Here is a 13,039-nt window from a genome sequence, read left to right on the forward strand (position 1 = left end):
ACTGCCGAGGGCACCACCTGCCGTCTCCCCGTCCTACTGCCCAGTCCTCCACGCGCGGAGCTTTGCTGCCCTGTTCTCAGATGCTGTGCCCCGCACCATACCCGCTTCCCCCTGCCCAGGCACAGCCCCGGACCCCGAGACCCACCCAGTGACACCGCTGAGCAACTGACTTTTTTATTCACAAACTAGTAAGCCCAGAAGTTCCTCATCGAAAATTGTTTCAGAAGGTTCCAGCTCTGACCCCTGGGCGAGGGAGGAGGGGCAACTTTATTTTTACACTCAGGAGAACTCAGCATCTTTGGTGTTACACTTAATAGCTGAGTAGTGCTTGCCCTCTGTTTGAGCGAAATATGACGACTACCTGGACACGGTAACTAAAACACACAAACACTTGGCCCTCTTTATCTCGCAGCCCTCGGCCGGGGAGAGATCTGAATACGTAGCAGCACCCAGAAGGAAAATGCTCCACTGACTTGAAATAAATGTCCCCGAGGCTGAAGCTCCTGCCGTTGGCTGGGTTGGTGATGGTGCCGTTCACCATCTGCACCTCCTGCGGCTTCACCGCGCAGGCCGCGCGCGAGTCCCAGCTGAAGTGGTAGGTGCAGCTGCCCATGTCGAACCTGCAGGCGGCACACAGACCACGGTCACGGCCACCCTCCCAAACCAGAGGACGCTGCCGGGCTAGGAGGGCGACTTACGATCAGGAAGATGCCCACCCAACCCATCTGCCATGTGAAAAAGCAGGCAAGCGCTCACATGTATTCTTAAAATTTAGAAACTGTGCAACGTCTAAAAGCTGGAAAGATTTGCTCCTAGATTTTTGAATATTTGCTTTACAAGCACCTCAGACTCTCCAACTGATTCAATCCTTTGACAACGCCTGGGTCTCCCCTTTCCCAAGCCCAGCTTCTGGAAGGAATCGGTCGGTTCACAAACACAGCAGCTCACACGCTCCCTCTGCTGGCCAAACGGTCCCCCCCACAGCCCCAGACACAGAGCTGCCCAGAGATTTCCAGGATAATCCAAGAGCAAGCATCCCAAGTGCCACCGTGCCGGCCGCGGGTCCCAGACAGGCTGCTTGAACAGCTGGCCTTGGGTGGCACCAATCAATGCCCTTTTGGTTACACTGTGACGTTCAAAGCCGGAAGCCAGTGAAATCCTGCTTTACGCATGTTGCAGCCCCCATCCAGGGACCCCTCCCCGCGCGGGGCAGCCCCGGCTCCACCAGGCCACGGGTCTCAGCGGCCGGTGCCCCTCGCCGCCCCCAAGGGGAAACCATGGGGGGAAATTCCGACGGGGTCCCGGCAGGCCCTGCACACAGCTTCCCTGGGGGACCCCATCCCCTCACCTTGTGAACGAAGGCCGGCCCACTGTCTTCGCACAGGTCAGCTCGATGACGGCGGATGCCGTCTTATTGTCGCCACACTGATGGCCTTTTGAGTAAGTCACGATGACTCTGTCATCTGAAACACAAACGACTGAACTGACGCTATGTCTAGGGCATCGCGGGAGCCCCAGCGTCAGACGTCAAACCTGTATCACGAGCAAACGTCTGTGTCTCTGGAGACTCACTACGCGGGTCATCAGCACCGCCAAGCCTGATGACCGCGCCCGGCCCGCGTCGCTGCCCGCACAGCAAGAGGGGACCGGGGTTCAGACCCCAGCCGACCCCCGCGCGCCGTCTCCTCCCCTGTGCGGCCGGGAGACCCCTGCAGCGTGCGGTCCGGGGCCGAGCGGGGAGCGCCCGGTGCAGCGTGTGCGCGGGGCCCCCCGCCGTGCGCAACTTCTGTGCCGTTTTAGGTGCTTCCCCTCGCATTCCTCCATCCCACCCTGAGCCTCCCGGGAAGGACAGGGCAGGCGCCAGAAGTCCACCCTCCAGCGTGACACTCCACCCACCACAGCTCTGGTTTCCTCAGGCCTCCTGGTTCCACGTGGAGCTCTTTCTGCTTCTGAAGGTTCTTCTCCACGTGGTCAAAGAACCAGGGGAAGCCCAGCCTGCAGGGGCCGCGAAAAGCAAGGCCGTGCAAAGCAAGGCCGCGCTTCCAGGGGCACGTCTCACAGGGGCTCAGCGCACAGACGGTGGCTCTCGGGGCCAGCACGGGACAGTCCTCCGGCCTGACCCTCACACACTCGACCCACGTCCTTCGAGACAGGGGACGCGGAGGGGGCGGCACCCGCTGCCCAGGTGTTCTCCGGGGCATGGCCAAGGCACGGGGACCCCTCGACAGGAAGTGAGGCCCATGCTCCCGGACCCACCCAGGTTCAAGGCTGCTCTGGGTGAGTTTGTTTTAAATATTGGGCTTCGGTGAAAATTTTGTAAGAAAGGGTTCCACAGCTTTGAAGAGAAATGCTTAAACTTCTGGAACATGGAACCAACAGGTACAGGTCTTGATGAAGTGCCTCCACCATCATACTAGACGGACAACACACTCAACCTTCCACACCTCCAGTTACCCAAGCTGTGAAATGGACTCTAACACCTGCCCAGGCCACTGAGGACCACACGTGTACACACGCATAAATCACACACATACACACACGTACAAAGCCTGGTTGCCGGGGACTGTTAACTCCTGGGACAAGAGTCCATCTCTTCACCCCACAAGGTCACACCCCCTAAATGCTCGTGGGGGTCACGGCGACTGGCCTTAGATGGTCGTCCTGTTGGGGCCCAAGGGTAAGACCCCGCCTGGTGTGTCAGGGAACAGGTTTTACTAGCTCATCTTTTCATGAGGCTTCAATGTTCTAGTTTTTCTCACCTGGCTGAGGGAAACTGAGCGAGAGATGGGTCAAATTTCCACGAGGACCAGACAGCAGGGACAGACCCACCCACAGCCCCTATGCCCTTCGTGGCGGCTATGACCAAGATCCCCAACGGGGGGCGGGCCGTGGGCCAGGAGGTCTGGCCACTCCTGCCGGGGGGTGACTCGCCCCACTTCCAACCTGCAGAGTCGGGGTTTTTCTCAAGGGTGACAGTGGTTCCCCAGAACTCCCTTTCTCCCTGTCAACAGCTGGAGCGGACATACGGCTCCCCGTGCTCTAATCAGGACAGCTCGGGGACCCCCTCCAGCCAGACAGGCACACTGAACGTTGTTTCTTCCTTGTCCTCCCAACACACCTGACTGTTCCTAAACTAAGAAAACCCTGCCTTTTCCTTTTACGTGATGAAAGACTCTTTCACTCAACAACCAATTGCAAGATGAATTTTCTATTAAAACGAGCTTCATTTTGTGTTTCCGAATTAAAACATTACGAAAATGTACCCTGAATTGTCTTTACCAGGTTCTCATGTCAGCGTTTGGCTTCCCCGGATAAACACTTGCACGTATACACGGAGGCTGGAGCAGGGACTCAGAAGAACCCTGAACGTCCTGCCCTCCTCCTGAGGACAAACACCTCCCCAGGATCGCCCAGCCCTCTAGACACACAGACTAGGACCTGCCGTCTCAGAGGACACAGAGCAGTACTTATTCTGATGCTCCGGGAGGTGCCAAGTGCCTGAGAAACAGTCACTGAAAATAACACCTGGAGCTTCAACCAAAGCCAGTGCTGACCCTCTGGTCACAGGAGGACACCTCCACCTTCCCGACTCTGACACGACACCTGTGACCATGCGACAAGGGTCCAGGCCTTACCTATGACGTCCAGCTTCTGCGTGTGAACGAGCCCCAAGACCTGGACGTCGCCAGAGGGGCTCTTTTTGCAAACGCTGGCTCTTTCAGAGCAGTCCAGGGGCCCTTTGTATATTTTCTGACACAAATTGATGTAGTACCTGTAAAATGACACACAGAGAGGCAAGGTCAGTGTCTGTCCTGCACACTCGGGGGCAGCTCCTTCCATTCCTTCCAGAAAAGGTAATCGTTCTGATAGCCAAGGATTTCGCAGCACCTCTGGACGCAGCACTGAAACAGGTCTCTGGGTAAAGACAGGCCAAAGAGCGGCTGGATGCTGAAGAAGCGAGTGTGCCAAGCAGGCACGTGGGGTGAGTGAGCCCCGAGACTCGGGTGGTTTAGAGTCAGGACACGCAGCGGCTCAAACCCCGGCGAGTCGTTCCCTCGCTTACGGCTACTTAGGCCCTCCAGGTCCACGCTCCCCCCAGCCGTGTGGACGGAAGGATCCCGGAGCGCCTGGGGGGAGGCGCTATGCAGGGAGCGGTCAGTCCAGCTAAGCCACCGCGGGCCAGCACGGCCTAGGGACTTCGGGCAGCAGAGCCGGGACGACACACGCAGCCACGGACGGCTGCCCCTCACAAACATGCACCAAACCGAGACTAATTCCAGCAGGCCCACAGCGGACCAGCGGCTTCTCTGGGTTCTGAGGGTTTCTGTCGCCTCTGCTTCCACACCACCCGCCGTGCACCAGGCTGCCCTGAGCGTCAGAGGAGTGAGGCCATCCCGCCTTCAGGGTCTGAGCTAAAGCACCAAGCACCCAGCCCGTCGGCACGCCGCCGAGGTGGGGGGCACTCACGAGGTCCCGTCGTGGACAAAGAGCCAGGAGCCGGTGAGGGAGGACAGCAGCCGCAGGTCGTAGGTCTTGTGCTTCTGGATGAACTTGCACTCCATCTTCTTCGGGGGGCAGATGACTTTGGTTTTCCACTCAAACGTCACCTCACACCCACGAACTTCACTGAAGACCTGTGGCCGCCCCACGTCGGCATCCTCGTCGCACTTGAAGATAATCGCGGACGTCCGGTGGCTGTTGGCTGGGGCAGCACATGGGGACCGGTCAGACCTGGCCTGTCCCTCACTCGTCCTTAGGCTCCGCCCCGCCTCCGCTGCGCTGGCCCTTAGGGACCCTGTCCATGCCTGGCCGCTCCCCATGCAGCCCCGGCCAGGTCTCGTCGTGTTCCATTCATGTATCTCAACCCTAAATAGACCAAGTTCCCTCGGGGCACAGTATCTCCTTCTGCACTTATCAACCTCACAGCAATAGCGTGGTGCCTTGCAGACAGGTATTCGGTATTTGATTAATGTATGAATGACAATAAAAAAAGATACCTGTAATTCATTACCTAAAAACGTGTCATCCGACAGACCAGGAGAAAGGTCCTGTCTTAATAAGCCTCCAAACAAAGCTACAGTAGTCCCTTGGAAACTTAACGTTTCTAACTCCTTAATTTGTATCATTTTGCTCCCTGATGACTTACAAACACTCAACTTCTCCAGCATTTATCCCATCGCTTTCCTTGGGAACTCACATCAGTCTGTGCCACATGTGTTACTAGGACTCCCTCGCGTGCCGGTTCTCTATGCGCCAGCAGCAAGGATGCTGGGCCTGGCTGGCCGTGAACCCCGCCCCTGCCCAGCCCAGCCCACCACGGAGCAGATGATCAACCGACGAGCCCCTGCAGGCCTGATTACCCCCTCACCACCCTGCAGACCCGGGACAGGAGCAATTCTGCTGAGAGTGAACGTGAGTCACCGGTGCTGAAAACTGGTATGTGGACACGAGTCCCTCGAGCTGGGGAGTGGGCGAGCTGACCACCTCGAACCTGCCCCCCACCTGGCCCTGCCGTGGAGTACATTCACGGTTACGCAATACATCCCACAGAACAATTAGAGACGACTTTTCTTCATGGAAAATAGCCTTGGCTAGAAGATTATATGCAACAGAATCACTGCCGTTTACTTGGACGTCCAGAAAGATCTGAGCACGAAGCAGGCCTACCACGGGTACAAGGTTACCTCACCGGCCTGGCTGGGACCTGGCGCTCTCCCACTTACAGTGTCTGCAAAAGCCCCACTCGTGGTCTCTGTCGTAGTTTGCGGTGGTCGCACACCAGAGCCTGGCCCTGCCCTCCAGAACACACTGCTCATAGCTCTTCCCATTGAACACGAAGGGGAACACACACGGGTCGCCTTCTTCAGTTTCTGGAAAGAGAAGAAGTCTGCGTGACCCTGATTATCAGCACCACGTTGGCTGGGCCTCACCAGGCGCCGTCACCGCAGACAAGGACTCTGCACAGAAATGGTCACCCTCAACCACCGTGGGGACCGCCAGGCCTCCCGGCCGCAAGGTGACGAGCAGCTCGCGGGCCCGAGGCTGCTAGGATGGGTCGTCCCGTGGCCCGAGCCAAGGCCCCGGTGCTCGCAGCATCTATGGCATCATTCCTCAGTCCTCTCCTGCTGCCACGTCTAATTTCACGTTTCCTGGGAACGTTAAGATTCACCCCTCTGCAAACATTTACCTGGAGGGCAATTATCTCCGTTGGCGTAACTTAAAATGACAGCTTCGTCCTGGTGCCTGTAATCCAGTCTCATCGACGCCAGCCTCCCGAAGGACACCCCCTTGCTCCTGGAGAGCAGACAGACGCCTCCGTCCTTGCAGCCTCCTTGGTCCAGGCCCGCAGCCGCGGTGCACACCCCGATGCTGTAGGTGCGCGAGTCTCGGGTCACCTGGAGAGACATCACCCCGCGGCCGTGAGGGGTCTCCGGGTGCAGGGGGCCGGCGCTGCGGGAGGCGGGCGCGTGCAGACAAGCGGCGGCTGGGTCCGCGGCTGTGCCCGGGCGCCTGGGCACTCACCTCCTCCTCTGGGGCCTTGCCCCCCTCCAGAGGGCGACGCCCTGTCCACTCTCTGGGCGCCTTCCGCACCGAGGCCCTGCCCTCCGGTGGCAGACCTGCTGGCCGTGCTCCCGCGGGCCCGTGGGGGGCGGCAGCTGCGAGACCCCAGGCGGCTCGCCCCCCTTCCCGAAGCCCGCGTCTCCCGCCTGTAAGCTGGGAGCGCCGAAGACTCAGAGCTGAGCGCAGAGCGGCCGCAGCCTGACCAAAGGTGCCGCCCTTGCCGCCCAGCCTCTGCAGGCCGCACCTGCGGCGCACCCGTCGGGAGGGCCTGCACCTAGGCACGGTCTCCGTTACAGCAGCCAGGCCGCTGGCACCTGGGCACACACCTCGGAGCTCACCGCTCACCAGCCGCCGTCCCCTGGGCGGCAGGGGATCTCGCGGGCTCGGTCCACGGCCGTACGACTCAGCAACGCCTACGTCACAGGGACGTAGGCCACGGCCCCAGCCACGTAACAAAGAGTCCACAGAGCTCAGGCCGGGGCCGGACCAGCCCCCTACACACCCAGATGTGCTCGAGTCGGGGGCCCACAGCTCTCTGCCCCCGGCACCTCTGCGGTCACGCTGGAGACAGAGGGGGTCCACGTGGCCTCTGCCGGCCCCGCCCCTTACGGGCACGTGGTCACACACGTGTCCACGTGCGGTCACCCACAAGCGGCCTCCGGCTCTCCATCTGCGACATGAAGAGCCCCCCTGCCCCCTCTCCGGGCCGCGGAACCCTCCAAAACAAAGAATTGCTCCCACCGCGAGGCTCGTCTCCGGCGTGAGCCGCGACTGGTTTGCACACTGTCCGAGCCCTGCCCGGGACAGAGTAAGGCCGCCCCCCGCCACGCACTGCCTCGCGGCCACACGTCCTCCAGTGATCACACGTGCCACGCTGCGAAACGCAAGCGAGCGTCAGAAAGCAGCCAGGCGGCGGCCCCGAGACGGCGGGCGCCGGGGCAGCAGTGCTACCTTGAAGGTGCTCTTGGAGAGGCTGGACAGGTTGAAGCTGTAGTGCAGCTGCTCGTCCGTCAGGGAGCAGCCCTCTGCCTTCACCTCGTCAGGACACACCAGCGGCGTCTCCCACTCGAACACAAAGTCGCAGTCGCTGGTCCTCAGCAGCTTCGGAGTGCCCTGTTTTAAGGCAGGGCTCGGGCTTGAACCCACGCGGGTTAATAAGCACAGCGTCCTCCCTGCTCCCCCGCAAGTGCCGGAGACACCTGCCCGGGGGCTGCGGGCTCCTGCGCTGCCTCCAGACCGCCAGGGGCTCGGGGTGACCCACGGTGGCCTCTCTCCAAGAGGACGGAGCCATCGTCCCCGCCAGCGGCAAGGAAGCAGCACTGCCCTCCAGCACCGCGAGGCAGGCCTGCGCACGCCCCAGCTCCTCGCTGCCCCTGGGCCGTGGCCCTGCACCCACAGAGGCACAGCATCTCAGGGCTCCACGCTACCAGCTCAAAGGCAGAAAGCGAGGGATCTTTAAACGTCGTGACAGAGAGGCGTGTGAAACCAAGACCCTCCCACCGCGAAGGACGGAGGCAAGTGATTCTGTATGCATCTCTCCTCCACCGCCTCTGGAAACTGAGGGTTTACGATAAGGTAGAGAAGTGACCTGGCAAGACATTCCACAGGCCAAGTATCATAAATAAATATAAATCAAGGTGCTTTCTTTTCTCCCTCCCTCATTCAGCGACAGCCACAAAAACAGATAAGGAATTTCATTTTTAGCTGTAGCTGAGAATCTGTTTTTCTATAAATGTAAGTGAAGAAAATATCTCCACTAAAGATAAAAAAACACAGGGAGAGAAAATCTCCTCGAAAATCCTTCCAAACTTGACACACATGCAGCATGAGATACCGTTTCTAAAACCCCAAAGTACTGACCACTCTTAGCACGCTGCCGCTCCGAGACCAGCGCAAGTCCAGGGGTACCTGCGGACGTGTGTCCAGACGCCCCACTTGCAGAGACAAGGGAGCCGACGATCACGGCCTCCCTCGCCTTGCTCACTCAGGAGTATCCTCACACCCAGCAGTTTGTGAACAGGGAAAGGTCTGTCTGGGAGCTCTGGGGCTCTATATGCAGAGGCCCCAGAAAGCAGTGGTTTGTTTCTCCCCCTTCTCTCAGTGACTGTACTGTCCCTCCTTGGCAGGCTGCTGCCAGGCCACTTCCTGCCACTGTCCAGTCACCCATCTGTGGCAGCCACAGCCCCCTCTCCCTCACAAACCTGCTACAGGCCAGGGAATCAGAATGTCATCTTACTGAGATTCCATGTTACAGAACCACGACCTTTACTTGCACTCCTTCAGCCACAAGAGTCTTAGAATTCATCACCTTCAGGGTTTTCAGAGGCAGTTCAGGATATGTGTGTCTTACACGTACACATACACACACACACACACACACACACACACGGTCTTGTAATCAAGTACGTTAACACTTCTACATATTCACATCAGGTGTGACAAATACAGACCATAAGTAGCCCCAGTCCACTCACGTCAAAGGATTGTTAAGTTTTTGGAGTTTTAGGGATTTCAGAAGCACAGGTAAGGGGCTGAAAGCCAGGCTGCCTGGAGCAAAGAGCTCTCCACTGGAGCAGTGGGTGGGCGCCCAGCTGCCCCTGCAGAGCCATGTGACATCAGGCGGCCCTTCTGAGTCAGTGCAAAACAGGGGCCACAATCTACCAATTTATCTCCCATTTTCCGAGGGAGATTGAGAGAAAACTATGCAAAACTCTTTATAAAACAGCACTTTTTTTTAATGGAAACCAGTTCTGTTTTTTAAAATGCATGTAAAACAAAAATCAATGGCCTCCTTAAAAGTAGATTGTACAAATCTGTTGTAGCTATTTTGATTCCAGAGGTCTTCTTTTGTTTGCTAACTTCCAAAATTTGGATTATGTCCTGAGTGATTACAGCTGCCAAAACATCTGACTTCCCAATAAGATAAGTAATGTTATAATTTAAAAAAAGAAAACCAAAGTTGACACTTTTGTATATTGGTAGGCAAAGGTGAAGGCCACTTCTATGCTCAAGTGTTTCATATTTTAAAATTACAACAAGCCTCTGTGTGCAAAATCTGCCCTGGTAACTCAGGGTGGGCTTATTATTAAATTAATGGCTTTAAGTTATTCCATGCACCACTGGCACACCACATGATGCAAGGCAGGCATTGTGAACACAGGCATTCTTGGTCTGAAACAGGCTTTATGGGTTTCCAGCTCTGGTTCATTGACCCTCACTTTGGCTCCTACCTTGTAAACAGGCGCTCACTTACCATGCTCACACCCCTCTTACAATGAAAGGCGATCAGTGAGGTGTAGTTGAAATGCTTGTCCACCAGGCAAGGAGTACTACTTTCAAAGTTCAAGTAAACTTCGTTAGCTATGGGATTGAGTATCGGAGGTCCTGTGACTCGACCAATATCCTAAACAAAGAAGAAAGCAATGTTTCAGAAAAGTAATTTTTCCCCAAGTTAGTGGAAGAACGGCTAACAGAGAATTGCAAAAATTAACATGCCATCTGTTTTAAAGATGAGTAGCACCTAAAGACATTGGGTTAATAGCAGCTCATTTGAAAAGTCCTGACAATAAGGCACCACAAAGAAACCTGTTTGCCAGTGGTTATCAGTTTCGGTCCTACATTAATAACAATTGTTCTACTCAGGGTCAATTTTTGACAATTCTAGGCAACAGGAATGTTGCCTCTCTCTCCAGTTACACCGGGGCAGCTGCACGGTTTCTGGCTCCGGCTGGTGGGAAGCAGGAGCCCACGTGGCTGCCCCAACAATGCCCCGTCTCCTCCTGTCCAGCACTGCGCCGGGACAGCTGCTTCCTCGGTGGTGCTCACGGCGTGGCCTCAGGGGGCACTGAGCACACGCTTACTCACTCTCCGCTGTCTTCCGCGGCTTCACACAGCCCCTGGCACACACTGGCTGCTCGGCAAGTGTTTTCGAGCAAATAAACATGCGAGTGAACGAAAAGTGACCGGCCAGGAACAGTGTGTATGTACATGTGTGTGTGAGAGATGTGTGTGTGATGAGTGCATGTGATGAGTGCGACTGTGTGTGATGAGTGTGTGAGATGAATTTGCGATAAGTGTGATGACTGTGTGATGTGCGTGAGATGAGGGTGTGTGATGAGTGTGATGACTGTGATGAGTGCGTGTGATGAGTGGGAGATGTGTGTGTGATACGTGTGCATGATGTGTGCGTGTGATGAGTGGGAGATGCATGAGTGTGATGAGTGCATGTGATGAGTGCATGTGAGATGAGTGGTGAGTGTGATGAGTGCATGTGATGAGTGTGTGTGAGATGAGTGTGATGAGTGTGTGTGATAAGTGTGAGATGCATGTGAGATGAGTGTGATGCGTGTGTGATGAGTGTGTGTGTGAGATGAGCATGTGTGTACTGAGTGTGTGTGTGTGTGAATGAAGCCACAATGTGCTTTGTTCACCACTGTGGGGCATGTTAGGTCCACAATGACACAACACCCTCTCTAATTAGAGAACTTCCTGCATTTTTTTAAATCTGAGAAAAGGTAGCCGGATGGGAAAACAAAGCAGACTGGACCTGTCAGCAATTGGTTCACACCAAGGCTCCCCCCTGCACCACTAGAAAGGCTGACACCACAGCCCTTCCTGCCAACATCTGGTTGCTCCAGGCCCTGCACTTGTCACATAGCTATGCCTCTGTCAAGTTCATATCACGGCCCACTTCCCCACCCCTCCCAACGTCTCTCCCCACCAACACCACAGATAACATCCATTTTTTAAAAGGACATCTAGATACCTTATGACACGACTCCCTGTTTAAAGAATGCAGACAAACACACCACTTTTGAGATGCATTTCAAATAAAACATACCAAGAATCTGACAAAACATGAATATAACTCATGGAGACAATGTTTAGAGATCCAAATCTATACTGGAAGGCAGAACACTCAGCTATTAGCAAACCAGCTTATACCTTTAATTACAACTCATTTACCAAAGAACCTGCTTGCACTTCACAAGCGTTTCAGTGACACAAGACCCGCATGTAAGCCAAGAAACCAAGTTCCATCAGCGTCCTTGAGCCTTCTGACCTGATACGAAACAGTGTGTCTACACGTGTGCTCACGTTTTCTTCCATAACTGCTGACCACCCTCATCCGCCGACAGCTCAACGCACAGACCCTTGCAGTCCGCCTCCCCTAGTGGATTCAGACACACGTAGCCTGGCTCATTTCCCCAGTCTTTCTGCCTGAAAACTCTCCAGGGAAAGCCAGAAACACGGCATGAGGGAGACTGTTAAAAATCTTGCAGGATGGTCTCCGCCCTTGGTTCCCTACTCACTATGGGGGCGCCGTCGACGGGAACTTTGCACACAGCGGCGCCGGCGGGGCAAGGCACCCCGTGCATAGGGCTCAGCGGCCGGCAGATGTTGATGTAGAAGTCCGGGCTGGTGTCGGGGGCGTCGTCCTCGCTCTCATCGTACGCTTCGTACCCCCCGGTGCGGTGGATGAGGGGGGACAAGTCGATGACGGAGCTGCCGTTCCTCACGGAACATTCCGTCTGTCAAGCAGGAAACAGGCCTCGTTGGTGTCTGCAATACGTGTTCCTGACCCCCCAGTCACCCACGAGAACATAAGCTGAACCAAAAGAGCACGAAGGGTGGACCAGCGCCCCAAATGCTTGGTTACCTAACATCGGGCACTTTGAACCAAGTATGACTGGGGCCCCAGGAGTGGATGAGACAGGCTGGGGGCCCGAGGGAGTCACAGGAGAAGCGGCGCGGGGCCCCCAGGTGGGCCGTGCCACACGGGCCCAGCCCGACTCACCACCTGCTCGCAGGCGAGGGGCGTGTGCCAGTACAAGAAGAGTGTGCATGTCTGCTTGTCCAGGGAGATGAGCACGGGCCTGTTGGTGGGCCCGGCCTCGGGCCTGCACACGAAGCTGATCACGCTCTTGTAGCTCAGGCCGGTCTTGGAAGGACAGGGGGAGCCGTCCTCGTACACCAGCTGTAAGACCTGGTCCACGTACTTCAGCCTCTTGCTCGCCTTGCCCACGCTGATCCTGGTCTGCCCGAAGCAGGCCCCTGTCCCAAACGCACAAGGGAGAGTGGAAGACACACAATTATGGATTCAAACCACACGCTTTCCCATGAGAACTTTCTGCAGAACCAGACTTTGAAATTCACAGCTAACACTCGGGAGGGTCCCGTGTGGTTTTAGCAAATGTTACACATCTAGTATTCCATCACGTGGCCACGAAGCCCCCGCACCCCAACCAGTCCACTGCTGCCGATGAAGGCATCTGACCTCTTCGCGGGAGGGACGCGGAGGCCGAGGCCAACCTCGGGGCCGGGAGGGCGGGCCACACTCACCTACGCCAGGGGCGCAGTTCTCGTTGTCCCCGCACACGCTGAGGTAGACCAGCCCCTTCTCACTGTAGGCGGCAGTGTACCCGGCCCTGCCGCTTAGAGAGCTCAGGTCAAACAGGTGTCCTGCTCGGGGGAAGGG

At 56.5% G+C, this 13,039-nt stretch overlaps 1 protein-coding gene across 1 annotated transcript in view; it reads right to left on the reverse strand.

The window, feature by feature from the left end:
* Nucleotides 1-13,039, reverse strand: part of IGF2R (insulin like growth factor 2 receptor) — a 110,463-nt gene that overhangs the window by 7,970 nt on the left and 89,454 nt on the right. The window contains exons 33-43 of the mRNA XM_082475511.1: nt 12,904-13,023; nt 12,359-12,615; nt 11,874-12,092; nt 9,815-9,964; nt 7,513-7,674; nt 6,188-6,395; nt 5,724-5,870; nt 4,468-4,702; nt 3,636-3,772; nt 1,349-1,463; nt 474-620 (exon numbers count right to left, since the gene is read on the reverse strand). Coding sequence (XP_082331637.1) covers nt 474-620; nt 1,349-1,463; nt 3,636-3,772; nt 4,468-4,702; nt 5,724-5,870; nt 6,188-6,395; nt 7,513-7,674; nt 9,815-9,964; nt 11,874-12,092; nt 12,359-12,615; nt 12,904-13,023 — 1,897 coding nt within the window. The remainder of the gene's footprint in view (nt 1-473; nt 621-1,348; nt 1,464-3,635; nt 3,773-4,467; nt 4,703-5,723; nt 5,871-6,187; nt 6,396-7,512; nt 7,675-9,814; nt 9,965-11,873; nt 12,093-12,358; nt 12,616-12,903; nt 13,024-13,039) is intronic.

Source organism: Balaenoptera physalus, assembly GCF_965194825.1.
Source record: "Balaenoptera physalus genome assembly, chromosome: 9".
Lineage (NCBI taxonomy): Eukaryota > Metazoa > Chordata > Mammalia > Artiodactyla > Balaenopteridae > Balaenoptera > Balaenoptera physalus.